Source organism: Lynx rufus, unplaced genomic scaffold, assembly GCF_022079265.1.
Source record: "Lynx rufus isolate CCGP_SWC_20201006 ecotype Redwood Valley unplaced genomic scaffold, mLynRuf1.p SCAF_2, whole genome shotgun sequence".
In the NCBI taxonomy this organism is placed as follows: Eukaryota; Metazoa; Chordata; class Mammalia; order Carnivora; family Felidae; genus Lynx; species Lynx rufus.
The window spans coordinates 47,728,783-47,748,656 of NW_025814834.1; the positions used below are offsets into that span (position 1 = coordinate 47,728,783).

Genomic DNA, 19,874 nt, shown 5'->3' on the forward strand with positions numbered 1-19,874 from the left:
AACTTCATTCCGGCACAACATAATTTATCAATATAACCTGGATTCAAAGAAACACACAAAAGAGAGAAATGTTACTTGCATGCAAAATTCATTGTTCCAACATGAAACACTAGGTCTATATTTTTTAATTAAAACCTGCACATCTGTTTAATTTGGCTAACAAAGAAAATGCACATTAAAGAAAGATGTTCTCATATCCTTCCAATAAAGCAAGTCTATATCAAAGGCACTTCAGCAGAGCACTAACTCCTTAACCTTTTCCAAGTCCTTTTCATTTATGCCGCTTTTAATGCATCTTTCTGTAGACCAAGAAACCTCCTCCTCAAAAAACTAGACCTAGGTATTACCCCAAATATTTAGCTCTTCTGTGGATTGGGTAAAAAATGGGTTTTTAAGTTCTTTGGGTTAATACAGAATGGGAGGAGTGTGACCTGACAGGTTAGGTGTTATAGGAAAAACTGAAGTAATTGTAGGAAAAAACTGGCTGAAGTCTATCTTGGGGAAAAAAAGCTGTTGTCTTTCACTGGATATCCATCTATAATTTGACTACAGCTAATATGGCTAATTTTGCTTCTTTCAACTTGTTTATGTGCCTTGCGTGTCTATGTTGCTCCCATGTTGAGTAGACGCGAATGAGAAATAAAGCAATTTAGTTTTATTCTTCCCCCAAGGGACAGGGGAAGCTGCTTCAGACATTTGCCTTCATGGGGATTTTTAGAAAATTGGATGAGTTGATTTTAATTAACAAGGAGCTTTATTTTTAGGACATATGAATGATAATTCAGAGTTGAAGACACTTATAATTAAAAACAGCTGTTCAGTGTGTTCATACTGAACTCTTTGCTATGATGAAAATAATATGGATATATTACTTCCAAAACTAGAAAAAGAATTGTAAATTCTATAAGTGATTTAAGAAGAGACCATGTGGATATATACCTAAATTCTGGAGATAGTTTTGAGTCTTAGGGAAATAGAATTTCTTCTCCTGTTTATCAACATTTCAGAAAAAAATTAAATATTTTAATAAGTTAATATTTAGGTGTTCATAAGAAACTTTATTTTTTAACCAAGTTTAAAAGGTTTAAGTGAATGAATTAAAAAATACCTTAAAGCTGCCTACATGTATCAATGAGTCTTAAACTAAAGATATGGGTTGTTTTTTTGTTTTGTTTTGTTTTGTTTTGTTTTATGTTCAGACTGGTAAGAAGTTTTCCTTGACAGCTAAGCTCATTTCTCTTTAGAAACAGGGGGAAATTTTTTTAAATAAAAATGAAAGTATCAGAGCATTCATTTTCCATATTTCTAAATAACAAATTAACACCTTATTATTCTGTGAGGTTATATCTAAAAACAACCAAAGAGCTGGCATTTTCCTCTCTAACCACCAAGTAGCTTCTTGCCCATCTTAAAAGTAAGATTTATTTTTGGGTTGACACAGTACACATGCTGTTGACTGCAAAAAAAAGAAAATATTGTTTGGCCTTTATGTTCTAGAATAACATCAATTCCCAATATTTGTCCTTATTTTCAGGGACAGGCAGAGGAGAACATAATAGTAACATTTCACAAGACTATGATGCCTGAAGAATACAGTTTCATTCCTAAATGTTTCACAGGGGCAGTCATCAAAGCAGAAACAACATTTTTTGAAAGCAACTTTAGGAGTACACATTTCACAGTTGTTCTTTAGAGAGGGCTAAAGTGGCTGAGCATTTTCAGATAACTTACATCTTGAAACTATTTTACCTTTTGAACTCTTGGATACTTCAAATTCATCACCCAAAAATAAATGAAAAGAATAGGCCAGAAAAAGCATTCCTTGGTATCTTTCTCTTTTGTTAGTGAATTGCCATTTTACTATTTACTCTGCTTGAGACATGTCCAGGGACCATGAGATTGCTCAGTCTCAACTTCTTAGAAAGTTCATACAGCAATTTACACGAAGCAAGAATAAACAACACGAGAGAGCAGAGACACAACCACCCTTGATGTTAATTTATGGGAATCAGTGGACGTTCCTCTCGCTTCTTCCAGATATTAGTCTTGCTATCTTTTTTGGCTAGTGGTGGTCTGCCCCTTTTTTTAGTGGGGGACATATTGGCTTCAAAATCTTCAACAGTGCTTTTTCTTCCTGGAGACTCTTCCCCAGGGTGTTCCATGATAGCTCCACTCCCTCCATCTAGAATGTGTCTTAAAGCTGGGTCCTCGGGGGAGCAGACAGTGGTTCCACTCTCACTGCTGCTCAGGTCTAAATCTTCTAAGTAAAGGATCTTAGGCTGATGCATGCTTTTGATGAAAGTTTTCTCCCTCTCGAGTTTTCTACTTGAGTGGTGCTCATTCATGTCCACCCCAGAGTCCAAACTCGTGTCATTGCTCTGGGCTCTCTTGCCCTTTTTCAGGTCTATGAAGGAATGTCTCACTTGTGCGACTGGTTTTCCATCAAGAGATACAAACCATGCTCTGGGATGGGGGGAAGGCTTTCCTTTGGACAACTCCAGGAGGGTCTGTTCTGAAATTCCTTGAAGCTCTGATGAAAAGGGAGTCATTACAACAGCTTCATTTAGTGTTCCAGGAACAGAAACAGATTCTAGTAAGCTGTTTGAATACCGGCTCCAGTCTGAAGTTTGGGATGGCAGGCTCTGTTGACCTTCGAGTGGAATATTCTCTTCCCTCGCATCTGGGGGCTGTGTGTGAGAATGCACTGGCATTTTGGGCAACGTCTGTGTAAAGTTCTCTCTACTAACTGGTTCCATCAATTGGCCATAGACTAACTGTCCCTTTCTTGGCAAAGTAGCTGACTTAGCAGTATGTAACTGCTCTGGAGTGGAGAAAAGGTCAGATGTTTGAAGGATGGCGATGGGCTGGCTGTAGATGTGCATAAGCTGTTCAGGAATGTGGGAATGTCCATATACCTCTTCGTTACCTGTGAGATACCGCTTTTCCTCTTGTGCATCACCTAGAGATGAAGATGGTTTGTTGTTAATGTGTTTAGGTTGTTTGGACCCTACATTGGGCTCCAAAGACTGTGTTGGGTTTCTTGAGTAATTATTTGGATTGGCTGATAGAAATGAAACCTCTTCATTGTAGACTTTAAAATTGTCCCGAGTTTTTACCATGGAAACTCTTTCTTCTGCTTCTGCCTTTGATGGTTCCTTTTTCTGAGGGCTATATGAGGAGTTTTTGGCATTAAATAACTGTGACTTGTCCTCGGCTTTTAATGCAACTTTGACTGAACTGATGTGATTTATGTGTGTTGTTGAAGTTGTCTGGTCTCTCTTGAGGACCTCGAGTTTAGTGATATTTCTTTCTCTCTTCTGCGGAGTACCACACTTGTCCCTACAGGAGAAGAGATAGCAGAAAGTGTTCAAAACTTATGACCTAGAAAATTCATTTTTAAAAACCATCCATGATATATTATATATATATGTAATTATATATATTATATATGCAGTGCTCTTAGACTGTATCCAGTTTTATTTTAATCAACATATTTTAAAGGTCACACTGCTGATTTTTATAAATAAACTGTCATACCCAGAACACATTGACATGATACTATGATCAGATAGTTTTCTGTGTTTATACATATTAATGTTCTTCTTACCTGCAATAACAAAGAAGCACAGCAAAAAATCCAATGACAATGACTATTGTTCCTCCTAATATGGCTGTAAGAAACACTGTGTGGTAGGCAGTTATATCCCTTGAGTCTCCATTTATACCTGAACCTAAATGGTTCAATATAAACAAGTAAAACAGAGAATATATTATTTTAGGTAGATCAGATTTTCAATCATGTCCTATCCTGGGTAAAGCAGATTAAGTGTGTGTACACAGCTATAATGGTGGCTTCCCTGTGGGTAGAACATAACTCCCTATGTGTTGGGCTTAATCAGTTCTTGTTCTGTTCAATTAAATGTGAGCACCTTAAATGAAGTGGCATGAAATGGCCCTGCCCTCTTGCTAAGATTTTCTAGTATCCAGACAGAATATCCAAAAGTGCTGCTATTCCTTCAACCTAGGTTCTGGAATGAAAACAAATGCTGAACTGAACCAAGCCAGGCCCAAAAGTCATGAAGCCCTGCTGCTGGGCCAGTGAGGAAATCTGCTTCAAGAGGCAGTAAAACTGACTCCTGTTGTGTGGTAGCAAGATATGTAGTGGAATAAACTAGGGGAAAATATTTCTGTGCAGAGAGGTTTGGGGATAGAATGTTGGTAGTGAGGGTTGACTTAGTAGCTATATTCAATTATAAACGAAAATCTAAAGATAAATTCAAAAAGGAATTTGCCAAGGTAAATAGGTATGAAAGGTTTTCTAGAGAGAATCTAAAAATTGGGCACTCGAAGGATTCAGAGTTGCAACTTTCAGTCTGGCCTTTAGAATAAGACACCATGCAGAGGCACAAGATACCCACCGTCTTTCTTTATGAGAGCACAGATATACACTGCTGTTGTAATCACCTTAACTGCAGTAAAAGTAGATTAATGCACTAGGATGATCAGTGTAGGCTATTAAGATTCTACATGAGGGGTGCCTGGGTGGCTCAGTTGGTTGAGCCCCCAACTCTTGACTTCAGCTCAGGTCATGATCCCACAGTTGTGGGATTAAACCCCACACTGGGCTCCACACTGAGCATGGAGCCCGCTGAAGATTCTCTCTCTCTCCCCTGCATGTACTCTCTCTCAAAAAAAAAAAAGGAAAAAAAGATTCTGCATGAGCGTAAATGCAATTAATGTTGAGGTAATCTGTTTTAATATCACTAAGATTTCACTTTGTTAAAAAATGCATATAGGGGCACCTAGGTGGCTCAGTTGGTTAATCGTCCGACTATGGCTCAAGTCACGATCTCGTGGTTCAAGAGTTTGAGCCCCTCATCAGGCTCTGTGCTGCCAGCTCAGATCCTGGAGCCTGCTTTGGATTCTGTGTCTCCCTCTCTCTCTGCCCTTCCCCTGCTAGTACTCTGTCTCTGTCTCTCTCAAAAATAAACAAAATGTTTAAAAAACTTTTTTAAATACATATAACAAGTCTACTGATCATTATCGACTAGAGTCTAATATGAATTCAGGGTGATAAAGTGATAAGACTGGTCAGACAGGTGCTTCTCTGGCAATCTCTACCACGAGAAACATCCAGAATGAGGCTTTCAGCTTCCCCAAGGACCCTAGAAAAGACTGAGGATGACAGACTTTAGATCCTTTAACTTTTGCATCTTATTTGATAAAAATAAAATAATAATGGTAGTAAGAAAGGTTTTGGAGAAGTAGTATTGTGGTTATGCATACAAACTTTGGAGCCAGAGTGCCTCAATTAGAATCCCAGTCTATTTCTTTTTTCTTTTCAGAGAAACTTATTATCAAAATGTAATTTCTTGGGGTGCTTGGGTGGCTCAGTCAGTTAAGCATCCCAGTTCAGCTCAGGTCAAGATCTCACGGTTCATGGGTTCAATGATTCTGTGCTGACAGCTCAGAGCCTGGAGCCTGCTTTGGATTCTGTGTCTCCCTCTCTCTCTCTCTCTGCCTCTCCCCTACTCACGCCCTGTCTCTTTCTCTCAAAAATAAAATAAACATTAAAAAAACTTTATTAATGCAATTTCTTTAAATATATACCCTTCTCCCACCCTCTACCCTCTCTGGGGAGGAACAGAATATCCCCAGGAGATTCCATGTATAAAGTCTTATATGGTGAGGATGAAGTATAAAAATACTAAGGGAAGAAGGTACCTATTGCTACCTTAACCTTCGGAAACCCCCAGCCTCCATTACCACATGCCCCTTTTGCTCCTTTAGATTTGAGTGTAGAATAAGCCCTTTCTCTAGAGGAGGACTCAAACCCAACATCATCATTTATTTCTTTGTAACATTCTCATTTAGTTTTGGGGCAAGTTTCATTACTTTGTGTCTCATTTCATATCTATAAGATCTCACCTATATGGCTTGTTATGAGGAGTAAGAGAGTTAATACTTATTAGGGGCATCTGGTTAAGTATCCGACTCTTGATTTGGGTTCAGGTCATGATCTCATGGTTCCTGGGTTTGAGCCCTGAGTCGGGCTCTATGCTGACAGCACGGAATCTGCTAGGGATTCTCTCTCTCCCTCTCTCTCTCTGCCCCTTCCCCACTTGCCCTTTCTCTCAGAAAAAATAAACTTAAAAAAAAAAAGAGTAAGTACTTATTAAAACACTTAGTGCTTGGCACATGATAAGCACTCAGTGTACAACATCATTGTTATTAAATGAAACTTCACTGGCACTCCAGTATTAGCCACACTTTCCTATATATATGGTAAGTATTAACAAAGTGTTTATCATATCTGATAGGCAACCAAGTACAGCACTCACAATACGAAATTTCTTCAAAAAGAAAAGAAATAAAAGTAACATTTCTATCTGCAGATTCTTATTTAGGATCCAGGGTTGCAATGGAGTAGTTTGATTATAACTGGGTGAAATTCAACTTCTCTAAAAGTCTATGTTTCCACAATAGAGTAACACTTTTCATAGTACACAATTCCAACAGAACTCCCTTTTGGACACACGAGGCTGATAGTTTTGGGTTTCTCCCAAATTTTATATACATGACAACACCAAAAAGTATGCATCTGTGTGTTTGTGTGTATGCCTAAAAAGAGTCAAAAAGGCAGGAAATTATATTTTCATTTAAATATATTTGAAAGTGCATATTTAAAAACTGTCATAAGTACTTGTTTATTAAACTCTACTCAGCTGTCTACTTGCCTATAGCAGTCACTTGATTTTAATTTCTTGCACTTATTTTCCAAGGCATTCTAGAATTCCATTCAAAATGTATTTAAAAAACAGATTTAGTATGTTATTAGCTAAACTTTAAGTAGCCAGCACCTAGTCCATCAGAAGACCAATGTTGATTTTACAACATGTGATTTTACTCACAATCTAAAATTTTAGGGGGCATTAAGGATCATCATATCCAACTCCTACCATTTAGAAATACGAAAACTAACACTCAGATAGGCAAGTACATATTTCAAACTCAGCCGGATAAATTATCGGCAAAGCCAGAGCTACAATCAAGCTATCCATATTTCTAGTATAGTGTTCCTCTGTGATAGGCTCGCCGAATGGATTTTTCAAAAGCATCACTAGAAGGTATCTAATTCAAACTAAATGGGAATCCCACATTTCTATTTTCATACTCTGATTCACACAAAATCTTCTCTGAACTATAAGCTAAAACAAAACTTCCACCTACTTTGGAAAATTTGGCTTTTGTAATTCATAGTCATCTTCTATAAATTGATTTCAGGTATATTTTTAATGGAAAGTACACTTCTCTATAAAACTCAAGTGTTCCCTGGGTTATTTTTATTGGAAATGAAATAACTGGGATTTAGTTGAGCTGAGTATTAAATATTAATTGTTCTTTTTCATCAATATTTCATTATATTTGCAAATCTAGAATGAAATATGGCCAGACAGCTGGCAAGACTGCAGGATATTTTGCATCATGAAGAACAAAAGTAACCACCCTCTGGTTTCTGAATAAATAATCTCATAAGTACTAAGTTCAAACAAAAACAGAGAGAACATCCCCCTTGATCATAATGGTTAAATGGCTCATATTTCTTCTATTGGAATATTACATGTTAGCTTCATTGAAAAAAAAGTCTTGTTACCTTGCATGGTTTAAAATTCAAAGGCTGTCAATATAAAATGATAAAAATTAAACTATCGAAAAAGACATCTTCAGAAAGAACTGAGAGCCTTCGAATTATTAACAGGCCGCCATAACAAAGTTAGGTGATAGAAGGCTGCGGAGAAATGTATGTGCAATGTCATCCACATCCTGGGTCAGGGTGTGCACTGGGGCTGTGCCTGACTAGCATGAAATAGCCAGGTTGCAGCTGCCTCTCAGCTGGGAGCCAAAACACTCAACAAACCAAAAGAATTCTCTGACACATGATTAAAGATGTAGGAACAACATATGCATTCAACCTTCACACTCCCCCAAAGCTTCACTAAAATGACCCTGATGGTTTTGCTTGGTTTTGTTTTTATAAACAAACCCACAGGTTAAAGGAGAATGTCGTAAGAGACCAGAGCAAGAAGATGATGAAGGCTGGAAGCTGACTTAGCAAAGCTGGTGACAGGCAAAGCCACGAAGCAATTCAATTGATACAGTGAGCATCCAAAAGGCCCAGAAAATGATACTAAGCCCGTGGTGCAATCAGACTACACTACCGCAGGTTAGAAGACTGTAAGAAGATTTAATGGATAAAACATGCAATGTTTGAGTATTTTGAGAGATTTACACAACTCAAGATGCATGTATAGGATTTCCTTACTTTAAATCATATAAATAATCTGATAGCATGTCCAATCTAGGAAAAATAAAATACTCGTTTGACCCAGAACATGAATAGATCATTCCTAGTGGACAAGACTTAGTTTTTGTCCACCCTCAGCTCCTATGTCAGGCCAACCTTCATTTGTGGTATCACATGTCTTATACTGAGAAAATCTGGGGACACTATTTTTCAATAGTCCTCACCCCAGGGGTGTGCTCATGACCCATGTCCGGGCAAACCAAGCTCTTTATCTCTAGAATGAAGGAACAGTGTGAGGAAAAGATCACAAAGGGTTGGAGTCAGCTGTACATGGAGCAGCAATTCTGCAAAGACAGTCAAGTAGGCCTGGTAACCGGGTGCCCTAGGATTCCTGCCTTTTAGAACCTAGTTCTTCAGCCTTCCCTGGGATCCTATGAACTCCCTGCATCCTAATACATTTTATGTAATTATCTAAGATCTGTTCCTGTTGCTTGCAACCCAACGCTTTAACTGATCTGGGTAAAATTTATCGTGAAAAGTAAACGCTTTATTGAACAAACTTTACACTTTACAGATTTATCAGACATCATGCTATAAAAACCTCAGAGTTCACAGAGCTTAATCTTTTCTTATACACATGAAAAAAATTAAAGCGGAGATCAACAGACTAGAAGCTTTTTCCAACATCATACAGTCTGTAAGTGGCAAAGTTTAGAATAAAATCGAGATCTAGTGATATCAATTCCAGTTTGACTATTTGGATTTTTTCAAATGCCTTTTGTTTCATTTTTACAATACCTCTAGTTCCTGGAAGTGGAGCAGCTATCCAGTAGCCCAAACGTGGTGCATCATATGTCCAGACGAAGTGATTGTTATGTTCCTGGACCATTCCCTGGCCATGATTTACCCAAGCACCTAAAAAGGTAAGTAAAAAATCCCAATCAGTTAGTGTATAGATCTTTAGGGCTGATAGGAGTTTGCTGATAGTCATGTATAGACGTTTTTGCAGAACTCTTTCAAAAATTATGAAGACTCTGGCAATATATTATCATGAGATAATACATATTATATCAAAATATAGTTTATATTGTAATATATACAATGGGATGATTTGAATGATTGTTATGACTAAAGGAAAGAAAATCATTATAAATAAACTAAGAATGTACACATTATTTAGAGAAATCACAACTTTCCGAATAATGTTTAAATTGTACATATTGAGATAGGTTTTAAGGATGTGAATAGTGAAATTCAAATTTATCAATAGGTGGCTATTTGTCACCTGTTCCAGGATTCTGATTAAACACTTGTAATATATGTTTTATGGCCTCATTAATTTTTTTATTAAATACTGTTTTGGTCTATTACTGTTGGCATAGCTCTTTTAGAATGAAATTTTTAAGAATGTTTTTAAAAATACTATCTAGGGGCGCCTGGGTGGCGCAGTCGGTTAAGCGTCCGACTTCAGCCAGGTCACGATCTCGCGGTCCGTGAGTTCGAGCCCCGCGTCAGGCTCTGGGCTGATGGCTCAGAGCCTGGAGCCTGTTTCCGATTCTGTGTCTCCCTCTCTCTCTGCCCCTCCCCCGTTCATGCTCTGTCTCTCTCTGTCCCAAAAATAAATAAAAAACATTGAAAAAAAAATTAAAAAAAAAAAAATACTATCTAATAAAATGCCATCCATAGAAAAAAATTCAGTAAAACCCAGATCTTTTATAAAGTTCAGCATAACAAAGTTTTTTATAAGTTCAATGTATATTTGTACTTGGTTTATTAATTCACTGTAATGATATACCTACAACATGTAAAACAGTATTTAATAAGGTAGACAAACTTGAAATGACAGAAATGGATCAACTTACTGGTTTTTAAATAGTCATACAATTAAGCATTATATATCGAATATATGAATTTAAAAATTTTGTTACTGGAGGGTACAAAGCCTCTGTCAGGACGAATAATCAGAAATCAGAACTCCAAACAGATATTCTTTAAAATGTTGTTTTAAAACAATTCTTTCATTCAACAAATTAGGAAATTCAGGCCCAAATAAGTGATTTGTTCAAAATCACATGGCTGGTGGGGTGCCTGGGTGGCTCAGTTGGTTAAGCACTGGACTCTTGATTTCGGCTCAGGTCATTATCTCATGGGTTCGTGATCGAGCCCCGCCTTAGGTTCTGTGCTGACGTACAGAGTCTGCTTGGGATTCTCTCTCTCTACCCCTCCCCTGCTTGTGCTCTCTTTCTCTCGCTCACGCTCATAGTAAATAAATCTCTCTCGCTCTCATAATAAACATTTTTTTAAAAAAATCACACTGCTGGTGAATGGACTAGAATCTAGGGCTTAGAGCTCTTAATTCAATGATTACAATATATTATATTTGGTTTTAGTCCCCAGTCCTTACACAGAGCTTTGGAAATCCTTGGAGTTATCTATGTAATAAAATGCAATGTTACCTATGGAAAGAGTACCTCTTGTAGTTCCTAACAAGCCACTTTCAACCACACCTGAGTTCATGTTAATGAGGTGATTTTTGGAAAGTCCCTGTGGATTGGGCTGGTTGCCAGGGAAACCCACCAAGTGATTAGAAGGTTGGAATTTTCAGCTTCACCCTACTCCTGCAGAAAGGGGAGATGGGCTGAAGATTAAGTTCAATCACCAATGGTCAATGACAATCATGCCTACATAAAAATACCTGAACTACAGGGTTCGAAGAACAGAGCTGGTGAACACATGGAGGTGGTGGGAGGGGATGCACCCAGAGGAGAGGATATTCTTCTATAATAAACTGATAATATAGTAAGTAAACTGTTTTCCTGTGAGCTGTTCTAGCAACTATCAAGGTTGAGGAGAAGATCATGGGAACCTCCAGTTTATAGCCAGTTGGTCAGAAGCACAGATGATAAACTGGACTTGTAATTGGCCTCTGAGGTGGGGGTTAGGGGACACTCTTGGAAGACTGAGCCTTTAACCTGTGGAATCTGATGCTAATTCTAGGTAGGTAGTGTCTGAATTGAATTTTAGGATACCCAGCTGGTAGAGAACTGCTTGGTGTGAGAAAAACACCCTCACATTTGATGACAGAAGTGCAGTACTGAGTATAGAATCACATTGAGAGACTTTCTCTTACAACTATCCTTTTTACTTATATACATGTTTTTAAAAACAGTGGCAACTATATATTATTGTTTACATTTTGTAGTAAACAGGTATTTGGATTTTTTTTTTTTTTTTTTTTTTTGCGCCTAACTACCCTTCCAATCCAACTGCAGTGAAATCTCATTCCAAATCTCTTTTGAAGGTTAACTCCTCCATATTCTCAGTCCACATGATTAGTTTGGGCCTCCAACACAGAATCTTAAGCCTAAATAAATCTGTACATTCTATTTGCAGACCACAAAGGCTGGTTCGGAGATGGGCATGAAAATTCTATAACTGCAGTGAATCCAAGAGCTTGTGCAATTGCTACTGGGAAAAGAATCTCTTTCCATTGGACTTCAACCTGTGTGTCAAGTCAGAACACCTACACTCTCTTCTTGCCACTCTGAAGGTAAATCTTATCCCAGAAAGGTATTAACACAGAGAAAACATGAGAGAAATCAAATCCTGTGAAACCATCTAGGCTCTGTATCTGGACTCATCCAAAACAATTGTGGATCATATCCCCCGCCCCCTCCCCCCTTTTTTAGTAATTTAAAGACACTCCTCTTATTTACATGGAAACACAAGAACAAAACCAAGGGAAGCAGAGAAGGAAAAAGTACTTCTACTTAGGAGACTAAATTCAGGACCAAAATTGGTACCTGAGATTTTTTTTTTTTAATAACCACTCTGTATCTTAATAGCAGAATGTCGTTTATTTTCATGAAATTAACATACATTTCTTAATTGCCTTAACCAACCTTTTAGATATAAGTTCATATTGCTTATCAAAACAAAAACCTAGAAGAGTAGAAATAGTTTTTAAAAAATTTATTTATACTTTTCTGTTAAAGATCTTGGGAAATATAAAAGGCAAGGGAGGGGTGACTGGGTGCTTCAGCCAGTAGAGCACACGACTCTTGATCTCGGTTATGAGTTCAAGCCCTATGTTGGGCATAGTGCTTACTTTAATAAAAAAGGAATGTGAATAAATAATACCATGCTTTACATGTAACATATTGGCCTCATTTTCCCCACAATTGTATTATATTAATCAAAGTGGGGCCAAATTCTGGTCATTGATAAAGTGCTTAAAATTGTAACATTACTGATTTAGTGCTCTACTAAAGATAAATCATTCAAATATAAATGATATATTTTAATGTTTTAAATAAAACACATTAATTTTTAATTATTCTATAGTCAGCATATAAAAATTTGCCAATTATACCTCAATAAAGCTGAAAAAGTCTTTAATAGTAATATGGAAACCTATCTTTAAGATCATTCAAACACCCAAAAGGAAAATATTCAGAGTATTTTCACATAGCTCACATACCTATGTTCATATCAAATGTCCAGGCAGGTATCTGATCCCCTGCACTTACATCATTTGTATGTATAAGGGGGAGAGAAACTTGAATAGAGCCATCCACCTTTAATTCTTTTCCTCCAGAATATATTTTCACGCATATTGCAGCAAGAGGAGTCAATTCAGTACTTTCAAAACCTAAAAAAGAAGACAGTTTATTAAAACCATATGTAAAATACACGTTGTAGTTACATATTAATAACAAAGTAATATGGGCCTAAAATAACTAATTCATTTATTTCACCTATGGTTATCCACTTTAATATTAAATAGATACTGGGTCCTCATGAAAGAATTGTAAAATATATCATAAATATAGGTTATACTCATGTAACTTGACAAATCAACATGAGCCCAGAGATCTAATTCTTTCAGAGTCATGTGATTTAGGGTCACCAGAACCTAATTCAATGTTTTAAAAACCTACAAAACAACAGCAAAAAAATACAGTTCACAAGTGTCCTACCCAAATAAAGGTTCTACCACCTCAAGTCATCAGTGCAGATTTGGGTCTATAAGCCAGTCTCTCCTGTCCCCAAGAGTGTCTGTTTCAAGTACAAGAACCAACAGACTGAGCTGTGTTCCTTGAAGTTACCTCGTGGAAAAAACATTCTGATTCAAAATGCAAATTTTCACAGGTTTGACAAACATGAAACAAAATCAGCAATATTGTTTGCTGATAAAAATAATAAGCTTTGATATATATTTGATTAATAGCATAACTGAAGGAATATAAACAGACTAAATATTAATAATACAATATTACTTAGACTTCAAAGCTTGAAAGTAGGGAAATGAGATTAAGAGAAGAATTGGTTATAGTGTTTTGCCTAAGGTTTTAAAGTATAATTATACATACAATTTATAATATGCCTTCTTAAACATCAGGAGCTACCTATATTTCTCTATTACTGACAGGAAAAGAGTAGAAAATGCCTTTGTTTTGTTTTTAAATATTAGCGATGCCAAAAATAATCTATACCAGAATATTTATAATGAATAAAGTAATATGGTTACAGATGTTAAAATTTAATATAAATTTTCTACAAATAATTTGATAATTTTAGATTTTCCAAGTAATTTACTAACACATTAGAAAGAGTTGACTCTAGTGTATTTATTATATATAATTTGCTCTTTGTAGATAAACCTGAATCTTTGAATTAAAAGCTAGAGTTTTGTTCATCATGTAACAAATATTTATAACAGAGCCCCTATTGGCACCACCTACTCATCTTGGTTCCAAAGACACAGTGAGTACATGATCTCTTGAGATATGTTTTTCACAATCTGCATTACCATCAAGAATGCTTTTTTCCATTTCTTTGCTCATTGTCAATTTTTCCTCCACCGGAATGTAAATGTATGGTAGAAGCTGCTTTATCAGTGCTTTAAGGAAAATCTGGAAAGGCAATGTAATTGCATGGTCATAAAAGTTGCCTCTCTAAGGAGGGGATGTTTGAGCTGCGGCCAAATGATAAGATGCCATCCATACAAAGACCTCAGAGAAGAGCTTTCCAGGAAGAAGAAACAAGTGAAAACCCCCCAAATCAGAGGTGATCTCGGCATGTTTAAGAATGAAAGAAGGTTGGAGGGCAGAGAGGTAGAAATAACAGAGGGCCTTCCAGGCCCTGGAAAGGAATTCGCATTATCACTACCACTATATCTGGTGTGTATCTTCACCTGTCAGAGCAATTAGTGGCTTAATGAAAAACTTCAATGAGGGGCGCCTGGGTGGCGCAGTCGGTTGGGCGTCCGACTTCAGCCAGGTCACGATCTCGCGGTCTGGGAGTTCGAGCCCCGCGTCGGGCTCTGGGCTGATGGCTCGGAGCCTGGAGCCTGTTTCCAATTCTGTGTCTCCCTCTCTCTCTGCCCCTCCCCCGTTCATGCTCTGTCTCTCTCTGTCCCAAAAATAAATAAACGTTGAAAAAAAAAAAAATTTAAAAAAAAAAAAAAAAAAGAAAAACTTCAATGAAATAGAAGACAATTAGCCTTGGTAAACTTCCTGAAACACTAATATAAGATAAGCAAAGTAATGGCATACGTATTTTGTAGACCAGTTACACTAGTACAAATCCAATGTAAGCACAAATAAATTATTATGTAACCTGTAAGTAGTTATAATTTCTTATGTCAAACTGTTTAGTAAAGCCAGCTGGCTTTCTGAGGTGCCTGCTCTTCACTCCACTCCCACCCCTCGGTTCTGTGTATCAGTGGCTTTACATCCTAAATGCAGCTGAAATTATGAGATCAACTCCCCACCATGTGAGATAAGGCCAACTCAACTCAAAAAAGAAGGAAAAGAGAATGGTACCAGAGAAAAAGAGACTGAAAGATAATGATAAGGACACAACTTGAAAAAAACTTACTCACAGACCACTAGAACTATCCAATACAATAGCCAATCCAATACAGTAGCCACCAGCAACATGTTGCAATTTAAAGGACGTTAGTGCTTTAGTTCCTCAGTGTACTAGTTATATTTCAAGAGCTCAACAGACACATGTGGCTAGTAGCTACCATATTAGATAGAGCAGAAGAACATGGCCATTGGTGGCACTGCTCTAGAACTTTTAAAATGTTAGCAGCACTCTCAGGATAACTGAAACAGTGAATGAATAGTCTCAAAAGCAGGTGGTAGAGGAATGCTGGAAGGAAGCACCCATTATGTCCCCTTCCCACTGGGCCTAATTAATCTTGACCATAAAAAGTCCTCAGGACCACATGAGCTTCATTTGTGATACGGTAGACTGGTCCCATCCTTGTAAATGTTTTTATTTTGAGCATCCTATAACTTCCATCTGGAAAATTTTGGCAGGTGTCTTAGATTGGCTTCTTCAAGAAGCTAAGCCTGAGATATCAATTTGGGAGGAAGTACCCACCATTGAGGGAGTGGAGACATATAAAGAAGAAGGAAGACAAAAAAAGATGTATTAAGGATTAGATATGTACTCTCTTTGTACTCTTGTCTATTAGTTGAGAGCTTGCCCTAGTGAGGGCCTCGCCTGCTTGCTGGACCACGGAATGCCTTTAGGCAGAGTCACAGATGTGTGCAGCAGGAAACACAGGCCCATAACAGAGGAGGGACAGTCATCTTGCTGGAGCACCAATAGCATCGGCTACAATAGGTAAGAAAAAAAACCAAAACTAACCAAAACATCTATACGCTTATTACTCTAATTTCTGGTTGTTCCCCAAATGAAATGGAACAAAATTTGACCTAAATGAAATCATCAAAATTATAGACTGAGGTGATTTTTAAAAACAGTGGCGTTTCAGTTATACGTTGCCACAGGTGGTAGAAATAGTGGAACAAAGGTGGATGTACAGAGAAGAGAGATTTTACGGGGTTTATTCATGGGTATATTAAATAAAATGTAAAAGCCCATCATCCTCTTACCCGTTAGGTTGTGACAGCCCTATACTGTGTGTATATATATAGAGAGAGAAATATATATATATGCTGCTGAATCTGGAATACAGCTGACCCTTGAATAACATGGGTTTGAACTGCACAGGTGCACTTACGTGCATTGTTTTTGATAAATGCAGTATTGTAAATGTATTTTCTCTTTCTTAGGATTTTCTTAACACTTTCCTTCCTCTAGCTTATTGTAAGAATACAGTAAATAACACATATAATATACAAACTATGTGTTAATTGACAGTTATTGGTAAGGCTTCTGGTCAACAGTAGGCAATCAGTAGTTACATTTCTGGAGAATCAAAAAGTTATATGAGTTTTTTAACTGGGGGGAGGCAATCTCTACATTGTTCAAGGGTCAACTGTATATGTTTTTTAAAAACTTATAATTTTACTAACTTAGAATATCAAATTTATTTAAGAAAAACTTCCAGTTGGTTACTCACATCTATAAACTTTTTATGTCTAACAATTATTGACAGTTCTGATTAATTTGATAACAATAATTGAAGGTCAAATTCTAAAAACACGTATAAACTTCTTTAAGTCAAATTTTCATTTTTATGTATTTTTTTAACCTGCAAAGTTATACAGTATCATTACTATTTTCTTTGGGTAGAAATATCCTGTACATTAAATTTTTCATTAATATAATGTATGCAGAAGATTATGGTATAATTTTTCTTTCACTGGATGAAAGGAAATTGCCTTATAACATTTTAATAACTAGCTTTATATACTGTTTCTTTTAAGTATTATTTATATAAAAGCTAGATAGTACCTGATTTATTGAGCATAATTCCAGTTGTATACAGGAAATTGTCCACTTTCAAAAATTGTTGTAGAACTGTAAGATAGCCTGTTACGTTGCTAATATGATGGTTGTCAGGTAGTTTAATTAAGGCTTTTGAAAACTGAACACTTGGTTGAGATTTGGCATCTGGAAAAAGGAAACTTCATTAACAAATGGACAAAACAAATGCATATTAGGCATAACATCATTGCTCAGGACATGTTACATTAACATCTCCTTATAATTAATATTTTAAATTCTGAATTGAAATAAGAAATCTTCCTTTCTTTAGGTCACACAAGGCACCTTTATCCTGGAGACCACTTGATTCTACTGCCCAGAATTTCTTCATCCTTTTTGGGTTTTACTCTAGGAAACCGCATACCGACCATTTTAGCCCATTTGATTCACTTGGGGTTTCATTTCTGTAACACAAGCTAACGGTGCATGCCAGAATGGGCTACAACCAATCCAAATGTCAGGTATTCAATTGATAAGTGTTATCTCATGTTAATAACTTTGAATTGACTAGCCTTTAATATAACTTACAAAGTGAAAATTCAGTGATAGTATTGATATTTCTGTAATCAATGTATTTTTAACAATTTAAGGGTCAACTCTTAAATCCTTGAAACTTGTCAGAAATATCAGCTATTGCTTTGGACTTTAAGGTTGCTGACAAAGACAAAAGCAATCAGTTCAATTATTAGAATTTTTAAAGTGTCAGTTTCTAAATAGTTACATCACAAAACATGACAAAAATGTAACATAATTTTCAAAATTAGTGTATTGTTTACATATGAAGCTAGAAAAACTAATACCTGGAAAGTAAGAGATATAACTAAAAACAACACATTTATATTATTCTTCTTTGGTTAAATTGAGGGTATAATCTAATACCTTCTGATCACTTTACAAGTACTATCTACACCTTACTCTGTTAAAATACCTGCCTTAAAAAAGTGCTGTGGAAATATTTCACATTAATAGAGGCTGAGACATGAAAACTGAATGTAACATTTGACCCTAAACTGGAGTGACCAAAAAAAAAAAAAAAAGCGCCAGTGGTCAAAATTGGAATTTGGATGGTAAGTTATCCTATCAACATTAAATTGGCTGAACTGTGTTGTGGCCACTTAATATCCCAAATCTTAGCAAGTGCATGCTTAAGTATTTAGAGGTAAAAGGCCATGATGCATGTAACTTACCTTCAAATGGTTCAGAAAAAAAGTATGCATACCCAGAGCACAAATACACATGTAGTAAAGCAAATGGAATAAAATGTTATCAATAGCTAAATTTGAGTAGAGGGTATACAGGAGTTGTCTCTTATCCTTGCAACTTTTCTATATTTTGAAATTATTTTTGCATTTGAAGTTATTTTCAAATATAAAGTTAAAAATATACATGTGCCTTAATTATGCTGAAGCCCCAAATTTCTTATAACTGAAAACATGTACACTAAGTAAAATGTCTGTCTGAGCCTCTCTAAGGTTTTGTACATTCCTGAAGTTTCTAATTTCTCCTGCTCCCTTTTTATCACAAACACACACAAACCTAACACATTTTCATTGTACAAACTAACACCTTTCTGATCAAATCCTGGAAGAAAAAATATCAATGTTTTATGGAAGTTGAGAAGTGAGGATGTGTATCTTCCAAGGAAGGATTTATCATCTGCAGAAACACCCCTCCTTTCCTGCTTAGCTTTTCAATGAGTGAACTCTTAGGACACTGAGGTAGTAAAAGGAAGCTATCTGAGAACTCAAGCGAGCCCACAGTGTTCTCATGGAGATATAGACAGTATCTCCCAGATAAATGAGTGCTCACCATTGCTTGGTAAAATGCAAAGGAGTGGCATATGGACATGTTCACACTAATCTATTTCATATATTCTGGAGGAAATTACAATTTGTAATGGGGTTTGAAGAAGACAGTATGAAGTAGGAATGTGTCAAAACACAACCTTAACAAGAAGGTGCTGCTGAAGAGGGACTGTTTTTACTAAGGTCCCAGCAGCATAACGTGTAGCCTTTCTCTATGGTAAATGGTTCCTGTTTACTTTTCATCCTTCTGCACACCATGCCACATGCACCCATCCTGCCAGGCAGAGCAAACTTGCAATTCAAAATTCTATTAAATCTATTAGATTTCAAGAGTAAGATTCTGGTAATTTCCTCAGTAAATTAATCACACACTGGTTTAATTTTTTTTCCAAATATTTTCGAAATAAGATAACTTCTGAGGGGTGCCTGGGTGGCTCAGTCGATTATCAGACTTTGGCTCAGGTTGTGATCTCACGGTGAGTTCAAGCCCCGCATTGGTCTGTGTGCTGACAGCTCAGAGCCTGGAGCCTGATTTGGATTCTCTTTCTCTCTCTCTTTCTGTTCCCTCTCCCACTTGTACTCTCTCTCTCTCTGCCCCTCCTCCTGTCAAAAATAAACATTAAAAAAAAGATAGCTTCTGAAAATGAACTCTCACAAACAATTTCTTTTTACCATGATTCTTATTGGACTCTTTGAGGATTTTCTGCCTTTACCAGTCATTACTATTATGCTTTAGTCTTAAACATCGATTCCCCAATACAAAAAAATAATTTTTTTGTCATCGATAGAGGTTTTATATAACATGCAGTAAAAGAGTGCAAAATGTGGGGGTTCCCCTAAGAACTAGTTAAGGAAGATGGCAGGGGGGTAAAGGTCATGCTGGAACTGTCATTCTCAGGGTTGGTAAAGCAGAACTAGAGGTCATAGTTTAAATCAGACTCCAAATAAAGCTTCCTGTATCTGGCCCATGGGATATGCAAGTGGGGTAAATCCCACCTGCTATGGAAAGACCT

The 19,874-nt window shown here is 36.7% G+C and overlaps 1 protein-coding gene and 1 long non-coding RNA gene across 2 annotated transcripts in view; one reads left to right on the plus strand and one right to left on the minus strand.

The window, feature by feature from the left end:
- Window positions 1-1,994: 1,994 nt before the first annotated feature.
- FAM171B (family with sequence similarity 171 member B) overlaps window positions 1,995-19,874 on the minus strand; it is a 54,570-nt gene continuing 36,690 nt past the window's right edge. Inside the window, exons 4-8 of the mRNA XM_047084705.1 lie at window positions 17,024-17,182; window positions 12,786-12,956; window positions 9,104-9,220; window positions 3,608-3,731; window positions 1,995-3,339 (exon numbers count right to left, since the gene is read on the minus strand). Coding sequence (XP_046940661.1) covers window positions 1,995-3,339; window positions 3,608-3,731; window positions 9,104-9,220; window positions 12,786-12,956; window positions 17,024-17,182 — 1,916 coding nt within the window. The remainder of the gene's footprint in view (window positions 3,340-3,607; window positions 3,732-9,103; window positions 9,221-12,785; window positions 12,957-17,023; window positions 17,183-19,874) is intronic.
- Window positions 11,822-15,933, plus strand: LOC124515690 (uncharacterized). Its single transcript, XR_006962861.1, has 3 exons — window positions 11,822-11,855; window positions 13,963-14,071; window positions 15,795-15,933. It is a non-coding gene; the product is annotated as an uncharacterized LOC124515690 (long non-coding RNA).